Consider the following 26344-nt stretch of genomic DNA (forward strand, 5'->3'; position numbering starts at 1 on the left):
AATCAGGATGGGGGTAGAGGTATCCCATAATCAGGATGGGGGTAGAGGTATCCCATAATCAGGATGGGGGTAGAGGTATCCCATAATCAGGATGGGGGTAGAGGTATCCCACAATCAGGATAGGGGTAGAGGTATCCCACAATCAGGATAGGGGTAGAGGTATCGCACAATCAGGATAGGGGTATGGGGATTGCATGATCACGATAGTGGTAGAGGGATGCCATGGTCAGGATAGTGGTAGAGGGATGCCATGGTCAGGATAGTGGTAGAGGGATCGCATGGTCACGATAGAGGTAGAGGGATCGCATGGTCAGGCTAGGGGTAGAGGGATCACATGTTCAAAATAGTGCTAGAGGGATCGCATGATCATGACAGTGCTAGAGGGATCGCATGCTCAGGATAGTGGAGGAGGGGTCGCATTTCAGGATAGCGGTAGAGAGAACCCATGATCAGAATAGAAGTAGAGGGATCCTATGGTCAGGATAGTGGTAGAGGGATCACATGATTAGGATAGTGGTAGAGGGATCGCATGATTAGGATAGTGGTAAAGGGATCCCATGGTCAGGATAGTGGTAAAGGTATCCCATGATCAGGATAGTAGTAGCGGGATCCCATGGTCAGGATAGTGGTAAAGGGATCCCATGATCAGGAAGGATAGTGGTAAAGGGATCCCATGGTCAGGATAGTGGTAAAGGTATCCCATGATCATGATATCGATAGAGGTAGCGGTAAAGGGATCACATTATCAGGATATTAGTGGAGAATTAACATGGTCAGCACTGGAGTGAAGGAGTCACATAATCAGAATAACCATACAGGGTCACATGATCAGAACAGCAGGGCAGGGGTCATATGAGAATAGCAGTGAAGGCAATAGACTGTGGCTAGTGGGTTTTGTAAGGTCCTCATTTATTCTCCTTTACTCACTTATTACCCTCCGTGATCTCCCGCACCTTCTGCTTCAGATCCACGTGGATTTTTCTTACCAAGCTGTAAATTTCAGCCCCTGGAAAAGCTCCGGTTCCATCACTAAAGTAAAAGAGACAGATTTCTGTAACAAACGCCATGCTTCTATTTCATATCATAGACACAAAGCACATATGAATATCAGCCACTGTTCATCCTTTCTGAACACATTTAGGGATTGGCAGAGTTACATCTGGTGTGTATGAAGGGCTATTTACCAGGTGCTCTTCTCTACGTCAATTTTGCTGAAGCCCAGTATGTGAGCGGTCTGCTTTTTGGCTTCCTCAGTGAACTGACCTGCAGAAGAGAAGGTACATGAGATGGTTCACAGCGGCATGGAGAATCTCAGCGTCGGGTAGCATGTGTATCTTACCGTATTTTAGCGTTTTCAGACAAACAGCCAAAGACGGGATGGTGACTGGAAGCAACTCACACAGAACAGAGTAATGGTCATACCTACAGGAAGAGACGAACCAATGTCACACAGGGGTAGATATCACGCAACCTCCCATAACTGGTACTAGGTGGGCAACTGGCAGTGGGAAGCTTCCTGCTGGGACTTTTTCAGTAGTTGTAGGACTACAGTATGCCTGCACCCATTACAGTCATATGACCAGTTCCTATAATTCTAGATACTAGGAGGTGACGATATCTGCCCATTACATAAGCAGGTCCTACTTCCTTGTTTGTTTGCTCATTCTCTTACCTCATTGAATGTCTACCAGACAGGATCTGTCTGACTTAACGAGTAAGACAAACTCTTGCAGTCTGTAATCATGTAAAACTCTCACAATGCTCCTGAAGTTCACACCAGGGTGAAATGTTTTATTCATAGCAAGAAAGAGGCTTTTTAAAAATGTAAAAGAATGGTGATGCTGTGACCTGCTGCTGAGAAGTGCAGTTTAAAGGAAACCTTTTAGGACGGAGACATGGGATGTGCCATATTTGACTTTTTTGAAGATGCTTCAGATGGTGGACAGTTTGGTCCCTTTTTTGCCCACCTCACTATACATTACCTCTTGCCTGTGTGTCCCGGCCCTGTGTTCTATCGAAAGCTCCAACTCATCGATAATCTCCAACTACCGCACTTTGGTGCTCAGAAAGACAGGAGCTTTGTACAGTTGCGGTGCGCAAGCGCGCATTGCTTTTTCAGAATACTTGTCAAGTTTGCCACCTGTTGAATATTGTTAAAATGCAGCTGTACAGAGCTGCGTCAGTCTTTGCGCTTTGCAGTCTAACTCCGTCTGGTCGAAATCTCCAACTTGCAAGTACCCGGCAGTCAGGCAGTTGGAGATTTCGACGAGTTGGAGCTTTCGATAGAACCCCGGCACTACACAGTCTTTGCAGAAAAAAAGCCCTGCTCACGTCTAGCTCCAGCTTGGCCCATTCATTCTAAAGGCTGGAGTCATGCTCCCCCTAAGGCCTGGTTCACACCTGGGCATTTCACAGCGCGTTCCTACGCGCTGTAAAACGCTCAACATGTGAAAACCAGTGATTGCCTATGGGCATGGTTCCCACCTGGGCGTTTTACAGCGCGTAGGAACGCGCTGTAAAACGCCCTAAGCCCAAAGAAGTACAGGAGCTGGATAACCCTCGGAAACGCGCGTTTGTCACGCGTTTCTTTTACCGCAAATTGCGGTAAAAACGTGCGGCATGAAACACGCGGCAAACGCGCATATTCCGTACGCCCAGGTGTGAACCCAGCCTAATGGCCGGGGGGGTCACCATGCATCAGGACCAGCCACAGGAATGAACAGAATGAGCACTGTGAGCGCAAAAGGAGCTGGAGGGAAGCCGGACTTTTCCTTTGTGTGAATCTTGGTAGTGGGGCTTAAGGAAAGTATTTGGGTAGGTGGCTGCAATTTAGGTGGATGGGGGAAAGATTTAAAGCTGAAGTTTATACTGTTTTAATATTGCCGTCCCCTCATTTTAACATGCTAATAAATGAAAAAAAAAACATTTTTTCATTATACACCTTATTTTAGACCCAGTGACGGTGTTGTCATTATTACCCTAAAAGTAAGGCTCTGCTGCCTCCTGGCTGTCCTCAGTGTGATTGCAGCTATGTTAGAATTATTACATACAGAATGGCTGGATGAATGGTAAGTCCAGAGCAGCTCGGACGTGCTGGGGTATAGAAGGTGCAACGGTTCCATGACCCCATCACATCAAAGTACATGAGCTTCTCAGCCTTCTTTACCAACTGTGTGCTCACATTACATTGCGTGCAGTATAACAAGGACCAAGGCGAACTATAGCCCAAACGTTTTTTATTGTAATTGTAGATAGAGTTGCAAAGGGCGGGAGCCTCGGTCAGATTTTTTTGTTTTGTTGCTGTTCCCCATTAGGGAGAGTACCCTTCATTTCCTGCCCCAAAGACAACAGGAAGTTAGAGGTAATCCCTTCTTCTTGTCCCCATTGGAAGATTTCCCTTTTTAAGGACATTGGGCTGCTGAGGTCTGGAAGGAACACAGACAACGGAGTAGTGCAAACTATATAAATTTGAGTACTTAGTGCACCTAAAACTATAACTCTAAAACCCCTAATGTCACCTAGGGACCCCTAGAGAAGCTGATGAAGCAGAGATCTGCTTCACCAGCTTCTCTCCGGCTTATGTAGTCGGAGAGCGACAGCTGAATGTGGAAGTGATGTAACAAACGTCACTTCCTGCATTCACAGAACAGGGAGGAGATCAGAGGGAGGTTGTGTACTGAGCTCCCTCCGTCCTCCCTGCACAGAGCCACAATGCCAGTCCCGGGCACGCACAGAGCACAAGAAGCCCGGGATCTCGGCAACGGAGCAGAGGGGGGCGCACGAAGGTACCACATACGTGCGGGCACAAAGGACGTTTTAGGACGCCCACCCGCATCTACAAGGCTCCCGTCCGGCTGTTTTGCTACGTTCGGCGGACGGGAGGTGGTTAAAGCACAACACTCCAAAATCTTGTGGAAAGAGCGTTCCCAGAAAGGTGGAGGATTTTATATCTGCATTGGGAGGCCAGCTCCATATGAATGCCCATGGTTTTTTAATTGAATGCAAGCTTATGCAGATGTAATGGTCAGGTGTCCACACAGCAAATTTCCGAGTCATGTCTCTATAATAAGTCTTTATCCTTAATTTACAACATTTTGAACCTAGAGTAGAGGAAAGAAAAGCCAACAGCAACTAATCATATTAGAAAATGAATTCAAGCAGTTGGTTGGTTTCTACAGTTAAACTTTTTTTAATTCTTGCAACTCTGGATGTGTAGCTGGTTGTGTCTCCCAGCATGCTCTGCAGAGAGAGATGAAGCTCAATGTTCCTGACATTTTGTATCTTACCTTTGCCACCCTGTCAGCGCTATGCCGCCATAATGGAGTTTGGGGAACTTGGTCATCCCATCAATGACCTTCTTCCACTGCTGGTGGTTCTTCATGTGCAAATCCATAGGGGTCCAAATCTGGTTGGGAGTGGAGGCCCCTTTAAAGGCACTTGCAAACCAAATATTGGAAAATCCACTGCTTTCATATTTGGAGAGAAAAGATTCTGAGATGGGAAGAAAAGAACAGAAATGTGAAATGGAATTCATTTCCTATAATCTACTATCACTATCTCTCCGTGTGTGTGTAATTCATTTCCTATCCTGTTCTTCATTCTATATTAAAAAATTGGCTGTGGAAAAGCTTATGCCCATAGTGACTGCAGTGACTCAGCAGGGGGTGTTGGAACATTGCAGAGAGACCACTGCTTCCACATAAAGAGCAAGAGTACATAATGTTGGCAGGGGACAGGCTTTTCTACAAATGATAAAGCTAGCCTTAAATGGCTCAGATTTCAAAACCGAAGCTGTGTCTGGCCCTGTAATCACCACCTGGCTCATTGTTTTTAGGCAGCGGCAGGTGCCATGGCTGCTCCAATAGCCGGCAGTGGAGAATCCTTCATCTGTGCTCTTTAGCCTGGATGGGGGAAATGACTGACCTGCTCCCATTCAACCCGCTGGGCTGAACAAAAGATAATAAGCCATACCTGCTTAGCCTAAGGCCCCTTTCACACAAGCGGTCCAATGTTAGTCTATGGGCAGCCGTGGTTACCCCCAACTCCGCCTAGTCCAGAAAAATAAACAGGACAGTGTTCCATTTCACCGGACCTGATTGCACCGTATCGGGGGTAATCTGATGTAAACGGACACATGTCCATTTACTTTTGATTCACCATAGACCAACATGGGGCAAGATGGAGGAAAAAACTGGGAGGTACACGGATGTCACAGCGGTAACATCTGATCCATAACGCTGCAATCAGGAAGGGATCCGTGCACAGGTCCTCTCCTGATCTGCCCATGTGAACGGGACCTTTAGCTGACCACAACCTGAGCGAACTTCAGCTGGTTCTGGATGAACTGGAGGAAATTTGCACCATGGGTGTCCTTGTTGGCCACTTTCCACCTATTATCCTTCGATCTGAAAACTGGAGGAGCCAGATGTAAGATTTTTGGTGGAACAGTGACTGCAGTACTGGCTGTCAGAGGACAAAAGGAACGGCGCGTAGGGGGGGGGGGGGGGGGGGTGATTTTGTTTTGATTTTTTTTGTTCAGCTTGTAAAAATCGAATGGTGTATGGCTAGCTCAAGCCTTTGCATATCTATATTTTGGTGCACCTGGAGTGTATTTAGCACATTTAAGCTGGAGGTTCAGTTTGGCTTCAAACAAACCTGCATGGAGCTGATTAAAACGTAAAGAAGGTACTGTGGGCTAGTAAATTGTGTGCCTGGCTCATATCAAACAGTAGAAAGGCATCATGGCACACTCACAAACTAGCATGTAAAACAACTTGTCTCACCACTAAGGACAATGACAGAGGTTTGGATACACGTCTTCTGCAAAGGATGTGTAAGCCGCACTGCCGCGCCAAGGCACCTCTTATAGTGCGGTCCTAACTCTAAACTATGAGAGTCTCCATCTTGGAGCACATGGGGCAGAAGATATCAAATTGGGTGCAGGCTTGTCAGGAGGACGCCCCACCTCCTTAAAGGTACAGAAACACACAAGGGATCCCGCACATCCCATTGGCAGCTGAGAAACCCCATGCGTCGCTGCACCAAATCGGTAAAGCAAAACAAACGACAAACGCACTCAACAATTTGTTACCAGTTGTACAGTAAGGTGCACACGAAAGACGTGTATCCAAACCTCTGTCATTGTCCTTAGTGGTGAGACAAGTTGTTTTACATGCTAGTTTGTGAGTGTGACATGATGCCTTTCTACTGTTCTACTGTTCAAAGCCCATTTCGTGTGCACCTTACTGTACAACTGGTAACAAATTGTTGAGTGCGTTTGTCGTTTGTTTTGCTTGGCTCATATCAAACACATTCCTAAAAAGAGGGTTCCTTACTATTTGCAATACAAGAACTTCCCTCGTGTCTAGTTTTTACAAGCCATGAATTGGCTGGTTCATTAGTATATTCCTATTATAATAGAAAAAAAATATCAGCAATAACCCAGCACAGGCAAGCGATGGCTCCCAGTCATTTTCTCGTGCCTTTGTTACAAGCTAATCTCGGTGATAAGCTGCTTAATGTGCTTTGCACGGATGTGAGGCTTACAATACCAGAAAATCTTTTTTTTCTTCATTATGATACGGCATTAATTTTTGAACAGCAGCAAAGCATAAAATCAGCCTATAAAGTGCCGAGATAAAACAGAAACTCTTATCGAGGGCAAACTCAGGATTTGGCACAGGGGTGGTCGAGCCCTCAGCCTTTGTCATGCAAAAACAGTCTAAACAGATCTATAGATAAAATATTCCCAACATTATGGAAAATGGATCATTCCATCATTAAAGGTGATGCAAAGCCCCAGCACATACTATTTATAAGATGTCTTGTTTCCACACTGACCTATCAGAAAAGAGGTAGGCTGCTTACCTGTCTGTGCCATGTTGAAGTTTGTATGGTACATCCACAGGACAGGAGACACAAACTTCGTAATTCCGGCAGCTGCAAAACAATGCAGAGTATTAGACACGGGGCAGTATCGTAATATTGGCAATTCACCAGCAAGTGCTCTCCATCACATTGTGACTAGACCATTTCCTGACTGAAGCAATGGTCTGGGGATCGGTGAATGCATAAAAGTCCAAAGGAAATCTGTAGTGAGACCAATGTGGAGACTGCCATTGGTGATCCAGTTCTGAAAATGCTAATTGCATGAGCGGGGTTAAGAGTCATAGTACAAGTCTCACAAAGCCAGCAGCAGGTTTAGGCGTTGTGCTGGGGAGCACACCCGGCACACCTCCTGGCCTGGCGCCCCTTCAGTCCGGCACCCGGGGGCTTGTGCCCCCTCTGCCCCCCACGCTATGCCACTGGAATTCAGCAAAAATAGTGACACGCATTTGTTTAGTCCAGGGCAGGGGTGGGCAAACTCCAGCCCTCTAGCTATTGTGGAAATAGAAAGCCCACAAGGCATTGCAAGATTTTCACAGCCACGACTCCCAAAGGCAGATGCCTCATTTGATTTGTAGTTTTACCACAGCTGGAGGCCTTGAGTTTCCCCACCCCTGGTCCTGTAAGACTCTAAAGGGCTCTAATGAACTGTATTACTCACTTTACTCTTACGATCCGTAGGCTTTCACCATGGACTGGTCCCCTGAAGTCGTTTGGCCCTCGCCATATTTGTCATTGAATATAATGCAGGACCACCAGAAGTCCTGCATCGTATATATTGGCGCCAAGGTTCCGTACGCATTCTGGGGCCAGGAAATTAGGAGATCAGAGTGCTGGCTGTGGCAGGATCGAGCTTTAGGGTACATATTTCTCTCTCTTACATTCCCCTATACAAAATGAGCAGTATAATATGTATGTTGTTAGGAGGGGTGGCTGTCACAATTTATTTCCGCAGCCAGTCCATAATTGGGCTTCACCCATCGTCTCCTGTCTCCATTCCTTTAAAGGGAACCTGTAGTGAACAAGTATGGAGGCTACTAAAAATGCTAGTTCCCTGCCTGCCATGCAGTTGCTGACTTAGAACAAATATGCAGGAGTCCTGACTTCATTCTGACTTTGCTTGCTCCAGGTCACTAGCTTAGAAAGTATTAAATCCATGGACAGCCAGGCACCAAACGTTTTTAGAAATAGGTCATTAATGGCAGCCTACATATTTCACTTAGTGCCGTTTTCCTTTAAAGTGCCCAAATCAAGGAAAGAAAAATGGTTACTTAACCCCTTCCCACCCCCCACCCTTCTGGCAACAACATATACTCGCCCTCCCTTCATTCCACCGCCCCTCCGTTTAGCTGCAGAGGGTACACTGAAATACTCAGTAGTTTCAGTATGTGTACACATGTGACTTATTCCTGCCCTCCCATCCGACAGCACTGGTGCCTTGTGATTGGCCCTGTGCTGTCACAAGGGAAGAGGGGGAAAAAATATAGCCCGGTCTATTGCCCGGTGTAAGCTCTGACAAGTTGGTTTGGAGCTTACACAAGGCTTTTTTTTTTCTGGCTGCAGCTGAAAAAAGTGGCGTGGGAGCATGGGAAGGTAAACACAGGCTGCTATGGAGAAAAGGATTTAATTTGCCCCTTTATTTTCATTCTGCATTGGCAAAAGAAGGAGTCACTTCAAAAATAACTTAACCAAAAAATGTAATAAATCGAAGCTTCCCAGTCCTTAGATAAAGTGGCTGTATTCGTTTTAATATTTTAGGCTAAGAACATTTTCGGCAAGTATAGATCACTTATCACTTCCTGGTAAATGAGCTGGAAGCAAAAACAATGTTATCTTTCTTCTGTAAACTACTAAACTCATCCCCTCTCCGGTAATGGAAATAAACAAAGGCAGACATGTGTAATCCAGACTGGGTGGAAACTAGTGACGTGTGTGGGCTTGGTGTGATCAGAGTTTGCCCGAGGTCACCTGAGCATGTGTAAAACGGTCAGTGACACACCCTCCTCACAGCCCAATCAGCTGCGGCCGTGGCATTCCCCACCTCGCAGCTACACGTAACAAAGATGTCGGCAATGCCCCAGTTGCAAATGACAGGGCCGGGTGGGGGATGGGTCATTGACAGTTTTTAGTGGGCTTGGGTGAACTTGGTTCCCACAAAGCCCATGTACATCCCTAGTGGAAACCATGGTTCCCTCCATAGAAAAACTGGAGCTGTGAGCGTAGCCACCCAGGGACTGCATTTTTCGCAGGATTATCAAATAAAATGTAAAAAACTAACTCAGCTACCACATCTACGGACTGTTAAGATGCAATTTATAAAATTTTTGCTTTTGATAGGTTTTGAGTAACGACAACCATGGCTCCAAACGCTCAACAGAGGCAGGTGAGTTGTATCTTTAATAGGTGGTCAACACCAGTGAATGCATGTTCCACAACAGCTCTTTATGGAGCTATCCAAAAGCTTAGAACTAACTGTTCATATAAAAGGTTAACCTTTCTTCCCTGAAAATGAATAAGGAGTCACCTGAAGTGTTCAAAAGTATGGTGTACACACAGCAAGTAGACAGACCGACCTGCAATGGTTTCTACACTGAACTTTCTAAGCATGTCATCCCACATGAGCAGGCTCTTCTCAGGGTACTGAGTGTGCAGGAAGTCCACCACGCTCTTCACATGGTTCAGGAACATCTTCCCCAGGTCTCCTTTGTTGTTGTTCAGCCAGGACTTGGAATCCTGTCCTTCCCCTAGAGGGTAGACCTGGAGGTTGATTTAGAAGGTTCCATAAGCAAAGGTTCCACATTATGGATCAAACCAGCAGAACACAATATGATTGTTATACACGGCTTCATGTTATTAGACATAGCACAGCATAAACCTACTAATATATATATATATATATATATATACACACACACCGATCAGCCATAACATTATGACCACCCGCCTAATACTGAGAAGATCCCCCTTTTGCCATCAAAACATCCCTGACCTTTAGAGGCATGGACTCCACTAGACCTCTGAAGGCATGTTGTGGTATCTGATACCAAGCTGTCAGTAGCAGACCCTTCAAGGTGTGCGGTGAGGCCTCCATGGATTGGATTCGTTTTTTCCACACATTTCACAGATGCTCAATTGGATTAAGATCTGGAGATTTGGAGGCCAATTCAACAACCTGAACTTGTTGTTGTGTTTCTCAAACCATTTTTGCAATGTGGCAGGGGGCATTATCCTGCTGAAAGAGGCCACTGCCATCAGGGAATACCCTTTCCATGAAGGGATGTACATGGTCAGCAACAATGTTTAGGTAGGTGGTACATGTCAAAGTAACATCTACATGAATGGCAGGACACAAGGATTCCCACCAGAACATTGCCCACAACATCACACTTCCTCTGCTGTCTTACCTTCTTCCCATAGCGTATCCTGGTGCCATCTCTTCCCCAGGTAAGTGACACACAAGCACAAAGCCATCCACATGATGTAACAGAAAATGTGTGATTCATCAGACCGGGCCACCTTCTTCCATTGCTCCGTGGTCCAGTTCTGATGCACACGTTCCATTGTAGGCACTTTGGGCGGTGAACACGGGTCAGCCAGTTTGCAGCTACGCAGCCCCATACGCAACAAACTGTGATGCACTGTGTGTTTAGGCACCTTTCTATCAGAACCAGCATTTTTCAGCAATGCCAGCTACAGTAACTCCTCTACTGGATTGGACTGCATGTGGCCAGCCTTTTGCATCAATTAGCCTTCGCTGCCCCGTGAGAACATCGCTGGTTCACCTTCCTCGGACCACTTTTGGTAGGTCCTGACCAATGCAGAACGGGAACATCCCACAAGAGCTGCAGTTTTGGAGTTGCTTTGACCCAGTAGTCCATCACAAGTTGCCCCATGTCAAAATCGCTCAAATCTATACATTTCCCCTTTTTTTCTGCTTCCAACACATCAACTTCAGAGACAAAATGTTCACTTGCTGCCTAATATATCCAACACAATTCTAGGAGCCATTGTAACAAGATATTCAATGTTATTCACTTCACCTCTCAGTGGTCAGAATGTTATGACTATTCAAACTACATGAAGGTCATCAGATCTCCTTGAAGTTCTTCCATGAACAAGAATATAATAATATGTACACAAAATGTAAAGTGGAAAAGATATATTTATTTATAGGTCTTTACCTCGTCTGCTCCAATGTGGATCCAGTTGATCATTGGATGCTTGTCAATAACCTGAGTCAAGATCATCTTCAGCAAGACCATAGTCCCTGCAGAGTGGGGGTTCAGGCTGTTGGGGTAACGCTCCACCTCTCTCAGACTCTTGTACTTGTCATGCTTCAGAACATACTGCATGTGGAGAGACAAGAGCATATAAGCCCAGAGCTGATCCATGTTGTCTACACCAGATTACTAAGACTACAGTCATACTACAAGATATGGTGAGACACTGCAGATATGTTACAAGAAATGGCAAGAGACTGCAGACATGCTACAGGAGATGCTCATAGACTATGGGCGTACTACAAGAGGTGGCAGGAGACTGCAGACATGCTACAGGAGATGGTCAAAGACTACAGGCGTACTACAAGAGGTGGCAGGAGACTGCAGACATGTTACAGGAGATGGTCAAAGACTACGGGCGTACTACAAGAGGTGGCAGGAGACTGCAGACATTCCACAGGAAATGGTCATAGACTATGGGCATACTACAAGAGATGGTGGGAAACTGCAGACATGCCACAGGAGATGCTCACAGACTATGGGCATACTACAAGAGATGGAGAGAGACTGAGGACATGCTACATGAGATGTTCATAGACTATGGGCATACTACAAGAAATGGTGGGAAACTGCAGACATGCCACGGAAGAAGGTCAAAGACTATAGGCGTACTACAAGAAATGGAAAGAGACTGAGGACATGCTACAGGAGATGGTCATAGGCTACAGACAGGGGCGTATTTACCGCGAGGCAAAGTAGGCGTTTGCCTAGGGCGGCACCTGCTGGAACTCTAGTCGCAGGCACCGACAACAACCCCCGCACCTCCGGGATTACTTGCCGTCACTTCAGGACGGGAGCCGGACAGCGCAGCCGACGGATGGGATTGTGAAAAGACGGGCTCCGGCTCCCCTGGGGTGCTAGTAAGGTGCCGGGGGCGGCCGAAGCTTGGCTTGCCTAGGGCAGCCAAATACATAAATACACCATTGGCTACAGGCATACTACAAGAAATGGTGAGAGACTGAGGACATGCTACAGGAGATGGTCATAGACTACGGGCATACTACAAGAAATGGTGAGAGACTGAGGACATGCTACAGGAGATGGTCATAGACTACGGGCATACTACAAGAAATGGTGAGAGACTGAGGACATGCTACAGGAGATGGTTACAGACTTCGGGCATACTATACGGGATGGTGAGAGACTGAGGACATGCTATAGGAGATGGTTACAGAAATCGGGCATACTATACGGGATGGTGAGAGACTGAGGACGAGCTACAGGAGATGGCCAAAGACTACGGGCATACTACAAGAGATGGCGAAGACATGACTGAAGACATGCTGCCCATTGAGAAGCGCTTCTTAGCAGGAAGTGCTTCTCATTGGTCAGAAGGAGATGGTCATAGACTACGGGCATACTACAAGAAATGGTGAGAGACTGAGGACATGCTACAGGAGATGGTCATAGACTACGGGCATACTACAAGAAATGGTGAGAGACTGAGGACATGCTACAGGAGATGGTTACAGACTTCGGGCATACTATACGGGATGGTGAGAGACTGAGGACATGCTATAGGAGATGGTTACAGAAATCGGGCATACTATACGGGATGGTGAGAGACTGAGGACGAGCTACAGGAGATGGCCAAAGACTACGGGCATACTACAAGAGATGGCGAAGACATGACTGAAGACATGCTGCCCATTGAGAAGCGCTTCTTAGCAGGAAGTGCTTCTCATTGGTCAGCGCAGTCAGAAGCGCTTCTCATTAGTCAGTCATTGGGGGTGTTTACTCATCTGGTAGCAAAAGGATTAACATTTGTCTTCACGAAATGTATCTACAGATTGTTTTTCTTTTTATATTTTTTCTTTTTATGCCCCTATTTTGTGAGTTGCAGAGCTGAAGGTTAAAAGAACCCTTCTTGTGCAGCAAATGAATTGTGGCTGGATAAAATGGACAGAAAAAAGTGTCACATTAGAAAGGGCCACACCTAATGATGGTGAAGATCCCAGAGAGTAAGTGACAATGAATAACGGGGGAGTATAGGAAAAAACAGTTCTTCTTATTGTACAGTAAATAGGTGAGAGAAGATTATGTTCTGTGATCCATTAATAACAATAGCCTAACTATCCCGGCCCTAGAGAAAACACCCTAGGGTGAGGTGGCTGAAATATTACCAAGGCTTTGAATACATGAAGGTGAGTTGTCAGCGAAGGAAAGACTAATTGTAGACCTTCTAACTGTACATACAGATGAATCATCCACGTAGCATCGTGCGGGATCACTCCATGTAAATCACCTGATGGCTCACCTGTATCTCTAGCCTTTCATTGTTCTCTTCACATAGAGGATGTTTTATCAAACAAGTCACTCGGCATTTGCACCGCTAGATCAGTGGCTGGATACTTTATTCCACACATGCGTGGAGGACCTGTGTGGCGGGCGCTACCGTGTTTCCCCGAAAATAAGACACTGTCTTATATTGTTTTTGGCTCAAAAAAAACACACTGGGTCTTATTTTCGGGGAAGGTCTTATTTATTTTTTTAATGTACAACAATCCAAACTTAATGCAAATCCAAATTAAATAATCCAAAATGGCAAAGTTAAGAACAGTGTGATCAGGGCAATCAGGGGCACCGTAACTTTCCAAGAGCAATTTGGTAACAAGAAAAAGCGAAGCGCACTTTCAATATTGATTCCTCACAGGCGGAGTGCATTTGGTATAATTCCGCCTGTGACAGGAGACGGCGCTACAGAGGAAACATCCGCTTATGCGGCTCTGCTCCCTCCGCTGCTGCCTCGCTTCCTCTAGCGCTGGCTTCGTTGGCACCGCTGATTCTCTCCCGCGGCCCTTCAGGTTTCCACCACCGGCCCTGGCAATGGTCACAACTAGGTCTTATTTTCGGGGTAGGTCTTATATTTTAGCAATTCCCAAAAGTAGTACTAGGTCTTATTTTTGGGATAGGTCTTATTTTCAGGGAAACAGGGTAAGTGAACTCATACAATTGCTCTAGTAGTCTCCTACTTAGGGGTACCGATAAGCTTGGGCTTGGTGCGAACCTAGTTCCCCTGAGTTCGCCAAAGACCACTTAAAACCATGACCAGCACCCCAACACCCCCTCCCCGCCCAATTAGTAACAGCAGTTGGAGTAGGAGCAATCCTCGCCCCTTTGTGGTGTATAGCTGAGGGGCAGGAAATGCCCCTGTCGCAACTAATTGGGCTAGGAGGCGGTTGCGCCGTTTACAGTTTTGAGTGGGTTTCGGTGAACTCAGGTGAACTGGGTTGACACAAAACCCAGGCAGGGTAGGTTCACATCACATGCGTTAGGGTTGCACTGAAAGCTTTTTCCAAACACACAGACAAGGCAATTTCCCTTGTTTTTTATCGGCTCAATTCACACCACAGTGCTGCCGTGGTGCATAAGTGCTATGGTGGTGCGCGCTAAAAAAAAAAAAAATACTGCATGCATTACTTTTTTCAGCGCAGCATGGTGCAACACAACTGCATCGAACCACATTGTGCCGATAGAATTTAATGAAATGTCAGCGCACACCAACAGGCGTGCATTTAGCGTGGCTTGCTGGTGTGAACAAGCCCTCAGACCCCATTCACACTGAGCTACATAAAAAAAGTGCTTTTTCAGCGCTGATTTGAGCTGAGCGACATTGAGCTACATTGCATATTTTGTCGCACTATGTTGCGCTTCTTTTGGAAGTCTATCAAAGCCTATTGGAGCCAAATTGCAAAAAATCAGCTGGAAAAATAGGTCCTGTTCGAGCGACAAACTTCAGCTACAAGCTATAGGAGACATTGAGCTGTGAGATGTGAACAGCTCCATTGAAATGCATTGGACAAGCTACATTGAGAGATTTTTGAGCGATAGTTGAGAGATTTTTGAGCTGAAATTGCGCTACACATCGCTCAGTGTGAATGGGGTCCTCGAGATAGCCTGCAGAGAAGTTACAAGTTAGCAAGCAGTGCTGGGCTTTCTTGTTAGGTAGCCCGCCATAAGCTACAATAGGATACATTTCATGATATATATATAATGACATAGAAACTAAAAAAAAAAATTGGCCGAATATTATTATAGTTTCTCTATGGTCACCTAAATGAGTCCTGAGTGACAGGAAAGGTTGTGAATTGGTTTCCAGCATGCAGCACTCACTGGGGGGGGGGATGATTGAATTATCAACAGCTTTATGAGTACAAGACTGTTGGAGAAGAAACAGAAATGCAATCATTTGTGACTCTCGTCAAGCGTGAAGAGAACGATGGTGCAGACTGCTGTACAATTACATCCATTACATTCATACGTTCCTGTTTGTCTATTTTCCGAGGGCGAGGGGAGGGTGAGAAACTGAACAGAAATATATTAGGATAACAGGAAGGAACATGGCTGAAAGCGGACAGACCAGCGCTGCCATTCTGTCCATGGTCACAATGAATAGCCTTTGCACCATACCATTGTCTAACCTATCTAGTCCTGTCATATTATGAATAATACATTGTAACCTCTGCATATCCTATTTAAAGACCGAAACTGGGAAATGGAACATGGGAACCTTCAAGAATTCACTGTTATCTTTCTTCTCTGGAAGTGGGCAATCCTCAGGGATACAGATGGACAGACATCAGCGCCACTCCCATTATTGCGCCATAAGTGCAGGGTGCCATTCTGACTGTCTCCAGGTGTAGGTCCATGACTTCCTGCACTCACAGCATGTCCTCAGTCTTCTTGGTTGAATGATGCTAGGTGTCATTTACCCGAAGACTGAGGACATCCTGTAGCAAATAGGAATTACCATGGAGGACAGCACTGCTGGGATGACATCACCGGGTCTATAATAAGGTATGTAATATGAATGGAAAGGTTTTATTTAAGAATGTAATTTGATCGAGTGACATACATTCAATTCAATACTTACAGCCGACGTGTGACACTGCAGCTGTCACATGTCGGCTCTATTGATCGAGAACTGAGCGATTACAAACCGCTGATCCTTCAGTTCACGATCTTCTGCCTGCAGAGAGTGGTGACTGTCAGTCACCGCTCCCCACACAGATTCCCCTCCCCTTTCCGTTCCTCCAGTGCTGATTGGAGGCAACAGATGGGGAGGGGGTAGGGCTCAGCTGGCTTTGGCTCTAGAGTGGCGGAGCCAGCTGTCAATCAGGCAGCGCGGTGGATCCCAACAATATTGTTAGGATCCTTCCCGGTTGCAGTACGGCTCTGTGCTTTCAGCATATAGCTGGCAATAGCCCGCTATATGCTCAGTTTTGGGTCGCAGGAGGACATCAGTAAATGTCTTTCTGTGACACTAAAGAGAACTAAGGCCAAAAAAAAGATTTGACCAAAGTTCTCTTTTAAGAGGTCTATTTAGAAACAATGTGCAGGGGCCCTCACTGCAAATATGTGTGAACATTCATTTTTGGGCGAATAATGCCAAAATCTAAAGTTTTTACTTATTTTTTCCAGTTCAAATGTATTGTCATGTAATACTACATTTTGGCAGTAGATGGAGCTGAGGAGTATAGGAAATAAATTCTAATTTCCGATGCTCATCAGCTCTACCCCGTGGCCATAATGTAGTATTACATGACAATACATTCCAACTGGAAAAAAATAATAATAAAATATATAATAATGAAATGTAATAAAATAATATAATAATGTTCATTTTGGCATTATTTGCTTAAAACAAACGTTTAAAGATATTTCCAGGGTGAAGGGCCCTGTGAACGGTTTATAAATAGGGCCCAAAGTGTTATCAAGAGCATCATAATTCCAAAATGCAAGAGGTTCATTCTTGGGAATCATTCCTTTCTACTGCTGCAGCGAACTCAGAATTACTGCAGAGCTATGCAAATGACCCCCTTACGCTCCTGAGGTCAACTGTGCATCCAGAATCTCTCATATATAGCACTTATACACAAGAAGCCCCTTGGAACACCTCCAAATTAATTTTACTGAATGCAATAACAAAAATGAATCTGGACAATCATGTTTGGAGTGACACTCTCTTCCTTATTGTTCTACTATTACATTGTAAGAAGCTATGCGGGCTTTCAGCACAACTTTTATAAACTCCTCACATAAATCATACAAGATGTTACCTCCATATGTCCAAATGTTTGTATGAGGGGAACCACTTCTAGTTTATTCCTCTCAGCAAGGTGCAGGATCTTTGCAATGTCCTCTTCACTGGAAAATGAGAGGCAGAGAGTCAGGAGATAAAATATGGATTTACTTGTTTTATGCAGTACTTTGGACTGGTGGGAAATCAAGGCAACACATCCCGTACTGACACAGGTACATAGTAAATTAGATCATTGGGACTTTTAAGGTGCCAAATGAATAACAACGATGTATACAATATATTTTTTCCTTTCTACAATAGATAAAACACAGTGAGGGGAATTTATCAAAACTGGAGCAGACAAAATCTGGAGCAGCTGTGCATGGCAACCAATCAGATTCTCTCTCTCATTTTCAAATCTTACTTGAGCAAACGGAAGAGAGATGCTGATTGGTTGCCATGGGCAACTGCTCCAGATTTTGTCTGCTCCCCTCCCCCCCCCCCCCCCCGGTGAGCACAAAAAGGAAGACCTTGATCCCATGTAGGGTACAAATGATCATCCAACAAAGAAGGTAACAGTCTTGGAGCACAACATGAATGCACTGGTGGAACTACCACCATGGCAGTCGTAGTGGCCATGGTGCCTCGGCTTCTGATTGGTGCTCCTAAGATGAGAAGTGATGGGCTGAAGGAAACTCTATTGTATGTGCAAGGATCCAGGACAGTGGGAATGGTGAGGATTCCAGCAACAGACACTCCTCCATCAGGCATCATATTGAGGCATTGTAGATCAACTCCTCCCTTGAATCAGAGCCTCTCAACAGCTCAATTTCTGTCCCTCCTACTTAGCCCAACTACCAGTCCTCCACAGTGCTTTCCAGCCACCCTCCAGAGCCCCCCTTCTCACAATGCACCCTTCCAGCCACAGCAAAAAACCCCACAGTGCATCCCCACAAAGCCCCTCATAGTGCCCCCAGGCCTGTTCCAGGGTTCCTATTCCCTTACAAAGCCCCACAGCCCCCCGCCATGCCCCTAAGCATTCTGCAGAGCCCCAGTCCCTTGCAGTTCCCCGTAGTTCCTCCTGTCCCAACATTGCCCCTTCCCCAGCTACCCACAGAGTCCCCAAGCCCTCTGACTTCCTCACACTGGCACCGTCAGGGCATTTTTTCCTCCTACTGACCAATGATACCAGGGCATTTTTTTCTTTTACTGGCCGCTGTGGGGGTTTCCTCCCACTGACTGACAGGCTACTGACCACTGACATGGGGCATTTGTTCCTTCTATTGACCATTGGCGAATTATGTCCACCTACTGACTATTGCCTTGTAGCCTTACCTCTTGACTTTAGAATATGAACTAGAACTACAGTACTTGGTTCTGTACGCAGGTTTCCGAAAAGCATGCAGACAGTACTGGGCTTTCCAATGAAAGAGACCCATACCCTGCAATCTATCATGGACACACTGCGTGAAATGCTTATATTTGGTGATTGCATTTTAGTCAGAGGGGTTTAATCAGGGTCCGGCTACAGACCCCCTTCTCTTACTGGTGTCAGGTACAGACCCTTCTCTTACTGGTGGCAGCTACAGACCCCCTTCTCTTACTGGTGTCAGCTACAGACCCCCTTCTCTTACTGGTGTCAGCTACAGACCCCCTTCTCTTACTGGTGTCAGCTACAGACCCCCCTTCTCCTACTGGTGTCAGCTACAGACCCCCTTCTCTTACTGGTTCCAGCTACAGACCCCCTTCTCTTACTGGTATCAGCTACAGACCCCCTTCTATTACTGGTGTCAGGTACAGACCCTTCTCTTACTGGTGTCAGGTACAGACCCCCTTCTCTTACTGGTGTCAGGTACAGACCCCCTTCTCTTACTGGTGTCAGGTAAAGGAATCAATCAAAGTTTTATACAAAGAGCTTGATTAAGAGGTGTTTCCATTCAGGTAGAACAAAGCCTAGGAAGTGGAACACATCTGTTTATTCAGGGATCAGATTATTGCCAAAAGATTTCATAGCTGGAAGGCAATCGTATACTTGTTGTCATTTTGTAGTCCGCACCAGAATAATGACAGCTGGAACTGAACTAAATGCTACAGGCAACATATTCTCTACAGGTCTTATAAATCAATCTGCGCCCATTCTATAAATGGGCGCACAATATGGCCACTAGATGGTATGGAGGAGCATAGGAAACAAATACCTATTTCCTCTGCTCCTCTGCTCCATCTAGTGGCCATATTGCGGTATTTTCTGAATGTTACATTTGACCTGAAAAGAAAATATACTAAGAACGTTTGTTTTTGCCTTTATTCGCACAGAATGGACATTCATGGAGATTCACAAGGCGAATGGCTCTGCAAATTGTTTATAAAGAGAACCCATTATGACACTGCTGAAATTGGTCTGTGCACAGAGACATCAATGTCCTGTGGACAAAAAAAGTGTTAAAGGACCACTATCAAAAATATTTTATTCTGATAACTGTAAGCAGCTCATGCATGCAATGATGACATTCAGTATATTATTCCCTTTTTATTTCACATCCTTTTATTTATGTTTTTTCCCCCTCATTTATATGCAGGCCACGTTTTACTAAGGTGACAATGAGGGGGGTAGAGACAATCTATCATATTATTTGCATGATTTAAATCTTTAAAGCACTCTGCTGTAACTAATAATGATGATGAATTTATCTCCATCATTAAGCCCAAGTCAGAGTATTTAATTCAGGAACCACAATGGGAACATTACCTGGACTCTCACCTATAAGCGTATGGAGACTTGAGGACCGCCAGCTCTCCGGTGAATGGAAACATGTCCTCATATTCAATGAGTAGTCCGTTGGCCCCCAGCTTGGAGAACAGTGGAAATATCTACAGAAAAGACACACAAGGCAGGATTATTGGAGGATAAACTTTCCAGAGCTTCTGAGCTGTTGCTGTCACAATGGTGCGCCGGGGTTCTGATGTCAGCAGGGTCAATGTGAAGAAGACTCTGGTGGAGTCGGTGTCCACAATGCAGAGTTAGGTCATGTGATCAGAATCTACCAGGAATGATCCCTAAAGCCCACTATAGAATATAATGGACTACCTGTCTTCCTGCAAGCTGATCTTTTACAACAGAACTGAAGCGAACCCTTTTTTTCAGTTTGGGATAGAGTAAGGAAGTTTATAACTAGGGATGCACGGATACCGATACCGAGTATTTGGGCGAGTACTCATACTCGCCCAAATGCTTCGATGCTTAGCCCGATACTTCCTGTATCAGGAAGCCGAGCAGTGCGTCATTACACGCTGCCCGGCTTCCTGATTGGCCGGGAAGCCGGCTCCATGCTCACCCGTCACTTGTGATGAGAGAGCATGGAGCCCGCTTCCCGGTCATTTAGGAAGCCGGGCAGCGTGTAATGACGCGCTGCCCGGCTTCCTGATTGGTCGGGAAGCTGGCCAATCAGGAAGCCGGGCATGTGTAATGACGCAGCGCCCGGCTTTCTGATTGGCTGAGAAGCCGGCTTCATGCTCCCTCGTCACCTCATGACGAGGGATCATGGAGCCGGCTTCCTGGCCAATCAGGAAGCCGGGGGCCGCGTCATTACACAGCGCCCGGCTTCCATGATTGGCCAGCAAGCTGGCTCCATGCTTTTCTCGTCACATAGTGACAAGCAGCATGGGGACGGCTTCCTTGCTAATTGGGAAGCCGGGTGGCGAGTCATTACACGCCGCCTGGCTTTCTGAATGGGTCTTCCGGTACTCGGTATCGGCGAGTACCGGGAAAAAAATGATCAGTACTCGTATTCGGTACCGAAATACCGGTATCGGAGCATCCCTAGTTATAACCCTTGTCAGCTCTTTTTTTTACCATTCGTGTCCCATTGGGGAGATTTCCCTTCACTTCCTGTCTGAAAGCCACAACTGGATATGAGTGGAAATCTTCCAAAGAGATGGAAATCCCTGGAGGTTAACAAGGTCACCAGAACTAGTGTCCCCATTGAAAGATTTCCCATTTATTCCTGTTCTGATGTCAATCCAAAATCTAGAATTTTCACTGATAACAGTCACCAGGACAAATACAGGAGGTGAATCGCACCAACAGGGACACAGACAGCAGTAAAACATGACAGGCGATCTAATCCCTCTCTTCCAGGAGTGCCCCTAGACTTTTTGCTAGCTGAGGCCAGGAGGAGTGGGGAAGGGGGGGGAGTGATGGTGGTGTACTGGTTGCCAGGAGTTGGGCAGGAAGCGAGCCGAGTGTCACAGGTTGGTAAGAGCTCTTAGCAACCTAGGACGCTTTGGCCAAGGCCCTGCTCTCCACTCCATCCAAAACTAGAAAAAAAAAAGTTTGGGTTTTAGTTGCTCTTTAAATCTGGACGATACAGGAAGTACGGAGCAGCTAAGAAATGAACTATTCCTACTGGGTCATGAACAAGGTGGACAATTAAAGTTGATCTAAAGATAAAAGTGAAATCCCATTCATATATAGCCCCGCCCCCATTCTTTAAATAAAAGTTAATGAAAAACTAAAAAGTTTAGCTTTTTCTGTAAAGAGGGAGATTCTGCATCCTTCTGACGCTCGGGCTGCAGGTCCAGTGCCTTGGCATTGGACATGTGACCCTGACTTGGACATTGGACTCTGCGGATGCAAGAGATTGATTGTCTGGCTCTGCTAAAGATCAGTTCCCCCGAGATCCTATGGCAGAGACCATGTGACCAATGCCCCGGCATGGACTTGGAACACGGGCTGATAGAACGTTATCTTGTCTCTCACCTGCTCAAAGTATGAAATCTTCGGAGGAGCTCCCTTGAGGTCGAGGTGAACCAGCTTCATCTGCACCTTACTAAAATCCTTGCGTACCCTCTTCCCTGCTTCTGACGTTTTCTTTGGCACGGCTTCTGCCGACTCCTCCTTGGGCGGCTCAGGCGGTAGATCTTTGATGACCGGGTCTGCCCTGGCTTCCACCTTCTCACCCCAAAAAAAGTCATTCTTGGCCTTCTGTTTAACAGTTCCTGAAGGCTGCGGGGAACTGTTGGGGCTGTGCAGAGATGTGATAAAAACAATTGTATGAATAATATAGGGCACATATAGCAAAATATAGGATCCCATGCCTGCCCCCAGAGCTACATCTCCCAAGGGTCCTTTACCTACACACAGTGTTTCAGCAAGCTCTTAGGAGTTGAGGCAGCAGCTCTGTTGCATGTGAAGTGGGGCAGAGGGTTCAGCAGTCCAGCAAGGGGTGGGGATGGGGGCGGACTCAGACAGGCCTGACAACACTGCTTAGCAGGGATGCACTGATACCGGCTTTTCGGTATCGAGTACCGATATTTTTTTTGCGGTACTCGCCGATACCGAATACCAAGTACCGAAAGTCCTATTAAGGAAGCCAGGCGGCGCGTAATGACTCACCATCTGGCTTCCTGATTAGCCGGGAAGCCGAGCGGCGTGTAAAGACTTGCTACCCGGCTTTCCGATTAGCAGAGAAGCCATCTCCATGCTCCTCATCACTAGGTGCTCCAATCAGGAAGGTGATGAGGGAGCATGAAGCCATCTTCCCAGGCCAATCAGAAAGCCAGGTGCCGCGTCATTACACGGCGCCCGGCTTCCTGATCGGCCACCTTCCCGACCAATCGAGGACAAGGGAGCATGGAGCCGGCTTCCCAGCCAATCAGGAAGCCTGGCAGCATGTAATGATTCGCTGCCAGTCTTCCTGATACCGGAAGTATCGGGCTAGACATCGGAGCATTTGGGTGAGTACCCGTACTCGCCCACATACTCGGCATCGGCACCGATACCGATACTAGTATTGCTTAGGATTTCAGTCCAGCAGTCAGACTTACTACAGGATGTCAGGAGCTTACTGACAGATTACCATTTTAACTTTACTTGCAGCACTTTTACAGGGATACAACATGGAGAAATGTGCTGAATATGTTCTTCTTTCCTATTATTTTGCTTAGACGTACACTTTAGGCCAGAGATAGGCAAACTCATCACTCCAGATGCTGTGGAACTACAAGTCCCATGAGGCATTGCAAGACTCTGACAGCCACAGGCATGACTTCCAGAGACAGAGGCATGACGGGATTTGCAGTTTCACCACCATGTTGCCTACCCCTGCTTTAGGATATTCATCATTTTCTTCTTTCCTGCTTCCATCTAATGCTTATGGCACATAAGTTAACAAATTCAGCAGCCGCAGAGTGCAGGATAGGTCCAGGAATCGTGTTTTGTTACAAAAATGGCAAAGTCTCTGTTTGATGTCAGGGGATACAGCCGCCATTGTCCAATGTCAGGGAAAGGGTCAAACACAAGAGACTCCTCCAACACAATGCATCCAGGAAGAATAGGCAAGGCAGGAAAATCAAGACTTCTGAGAATAATAATTTTTTTAAGATGGTAGTAACTGACATAAAACCAGAGGTGGCCAACCCAGTTACCTTAAAGGGAAAGTAAAGACGTAAAAACGTTTCAATTTAGTTTTAATGGCTACAAAGCTGCAGGCAGGGCCGCATTTCCCAGAAGGCCAACCAAGGGCCGGCCTCGGGGCAGCAGGGAGAAGAGGGGCAGCAGGGGTGTGGAATTCCTATCTCAGACGCCCGGGACATGCAGTTCCGGGCGCCAGCGGGTAGTTGTTTTCTACATTTAGCCTTGCTTTAGACAAGCAGAGCTAAATGTAATGCATGGGAAGCCGCCGCTCGTTCTGTACAAGTGATACAAAAAGTGAAAAAAATTAAAACCAACCCTGCTGCCCCGCCATCTGGGGGGAAATTTGGCAGAGAGGGGGGCACATTAAGAAACCTGGCCTTGGGGCAGCAGAGAGAGTAGATCCAGCCCTGGCTACAGGTCTGCAATGAGAGAAACTCATGCCTCCTGCTGATTGGAGAGCTTTAGCTCTGACTTAGAAGGGCGTATGTTGGACTTTTGCAGAGAGAACACTGCTTCCATACAATGAGCACAGGTCCTTCTCAGCAGCTTGCTGGAAGGAGACAGGCTTTTCTACTTTGGCTGCTAAAGAAAATGAACTGTAAGACTTTGAAAACATTTTGTTCTCATGAAACAGAAAGGTTTTTGATTTAAACCAAGGGTAGGCAAACTCTATCTGCATCTGGAAGTCATGCATGTGGCATGTTTGAATAGCTTATCAAGCATATGTTTTGTCTATGGGTACCTTTAGACACCCATAATGTGCAAATAAGGCTGCCCCATGTACATATTTTTATATTATATATATATATATATATATATAAATATATATAACAACCTATACATAGAAATAACATCACATCCACATGTATAACTAGAAAAAAACAGTGAAGAGACTACAAATAATCTCCGATATCATCCCTGTGCTATATCTGGTCAGACGCCTTGGGATTTGCTATTGCTGCGTGTCAGCTTTCTCACCTACCTGCTTTTATGCATATACTTTATCACAGCCAGGGTCAGAATAAACAGGACCCCCAAACGCAGCCAGTAGATCATCCTCTGGGAATTCATCTCTGAGAAGAAAAGGAACAATGAAGGAACATTTTCACAGCCGAAATCCAACACCAATACTGCAAAAAGATACAAAGATCACTGTGTCAGTGGAATATAAGCTGCACAAAGATGACATGGAGGGCGGGAGTGACATAATGTTTTGTTCTAGGAAGCTTGAAGCGACTTATCTTGGATAACAGCTGGAAACCTAATGGCAGACACCCAGTTGCCTGCAATTGAGAAAATCCTGTGTCCTCAGTGTCTCCGGTGCCCCAAATTCCAGGCGGCTCTATTTGGTAAATACTGGCCCAGCTGCCCAAGTCAAGAGCCCGACTAGACGTAAGCTGTGGAAAATTCTTACAACTGCTGTACAATTGTAAAAACGATGTAATGCGAGGGCCTACCCACCAATCCATTTCATTTTGACATAGTCCCTTGCACTGCTATTGGTAGATCTGAGAAAGATTGTGCAATCACATTTTAATATGTATAGTCGGTTTAAAGCCCGTTTGAAGGTTCTGTATTTATTACTGTAAAAGTCAGGGTGCAAATACAGTAATACATACAGTATGATCCTCTTTTTTTTTATTATGTGCTTCAGGAGAAGTTAAAATACCAGGTGTTGTCAGCATGCTGGAGAGCCGGACCGCTGCTCTCACACACAATGCAGCAGTGGCATCAGTCCGACAAGCACCCAGCACACTGCGCCAATCAACAGTGCTGATCGGAAAGCTTGGGCACTGCTGATTGGAGCACTGTGACCAGGCCAGATTGGTTCCAGACCAACAGTGCATCCTAATGTATCCCTGTGCTATTTCTAGCCTCTGTTCACACCAGCCCAGTCCGTACCAGACCAGAAAAATACTGCTTGTCCTATTTTGTCTGGTCTGGAATGTACTGGAACGCATAAAAACGCATCAAAAACACATACAAAGGCACCGGAGCGCACCTGTAAGACCATTTTAAGCAAAAAAAAAATTCCAAACGCCGCAAAAACGCAATGCACTGCGTTCCAGATCTGGTCCAGAAAATGGTGTGAACCTGCCCTAAATCCTATTGCAATACCGGTCCCATTCATTACAATGATTGCGTTTGACCACCACCTGACAAATGCATTTGCGTTGCGTCAAAAATGTATATTTTTGCCGCAACGCAAAGCATTGTGGCCGTGGCAATGTATACAGCACTGTTTGGCTGCAGTGCTGACTTGGCAGCAGGAGACAGGGGGAGCAGTAAAACAGCAGATCGACCACCTTTACCACCCGCTTGCTGCCCATGTGAACGAGGTCTTAGGCTTGTGTGCGAGAACACCGGTCCGGCTCTCCAGCATGCTGCCAGCATTTGAATTCTTGCCTCAGCACATTATAAGTAAAAAAAAAAAAAGAGTATATATCTTGTTAGGCCTGGTGCAGACCTACGCGATCCGGGATCGCGCGGAGCTGCACAATACAGGCTGCGATTGCTGAGCGGCACCATTGATTTCAATGGTGTGACATCCATGCGGCAATCGCGGAAAAAAATGTACCTTTCTTTTGCAATACACGACTCACGGCTTTTTTAGTGTTCGGAAGCATGGGCGGAATCGCTGTGGGAAACCGCACGATCCACCCGATGCGACTGGAGTTCCATTAGAAAATAATGGCACCCACAGTGCAATCGGTGCACACCTAGGCGACTCCTGACCCTGCA

At 46.1% G+C, this 26344-nt stretch overlaps 1 protein-coding gene across 1 annotated transcript in view; it reads right to left on the reverse strand.

Annotated features, from left to right (window-relative positions):
• LOC108791041 (hexosaminidase D-like) overlaps nt 1-26344 on the reverse strand; it is a 41256-nt gene that overhangs the window by 3677 nt on the left and 11235 nt on the right. The window contains exons 2-12 of the mRNA XM_018561415.1: nt 24585-24675; nt 21947-22211; nt 19949-20058; nt 17225-17312; nt 11067-11231; nt 9459-9642; nt 6868-6939; nt 4287-4491; nt 1340-1422; nt 1185-1263; nt 928-1029 (exon numbers count right to left, since the gene is read on the reverse strand). Of these exons, the coding sequence (XP_018416917.1) occupies nt 928-1029; nt 1185-1263; nt 1340-1422; nt 4287-4491; nt 6868-6939; nt 9459-9642; nt 11067-11231; nt 17225-17312; nt 19949-20058; nt 21947-22211; nt 24585-24673 (1442 nt within the window). The 5' untranslated portion in view covers nt 24674-24675. The remainder of the gene's footprint in view (nt 1-927; nt 1030-1184; nt 1264-1339; nt 1423-4286; nt 4492-6867; nt 6940-9458; nt 9643-11066; nt 11232-17224; nt 17313-19948; nt 20059-21946; nt 22212-24584; nt 24676-26344) is intronic.

The sequence above is a fragment of the Nanorana parkeri genome, unplaced genomic scaffold (genome assembly GCF_000935625.1).
Source record: "Nanorana parkeri isolate BGI_ZX_2015 unplaced genomic scaffold, ASM93562v1 scaffold19, whole genome shotgun sequence".
Classification (NCBI taxonomy): domain Eukaryota; kingdom Metazoa; phylum Chordata; class Amphibia; order Anura; family Dicroglossidae; genus Nanorana; species Nanorana parkeri.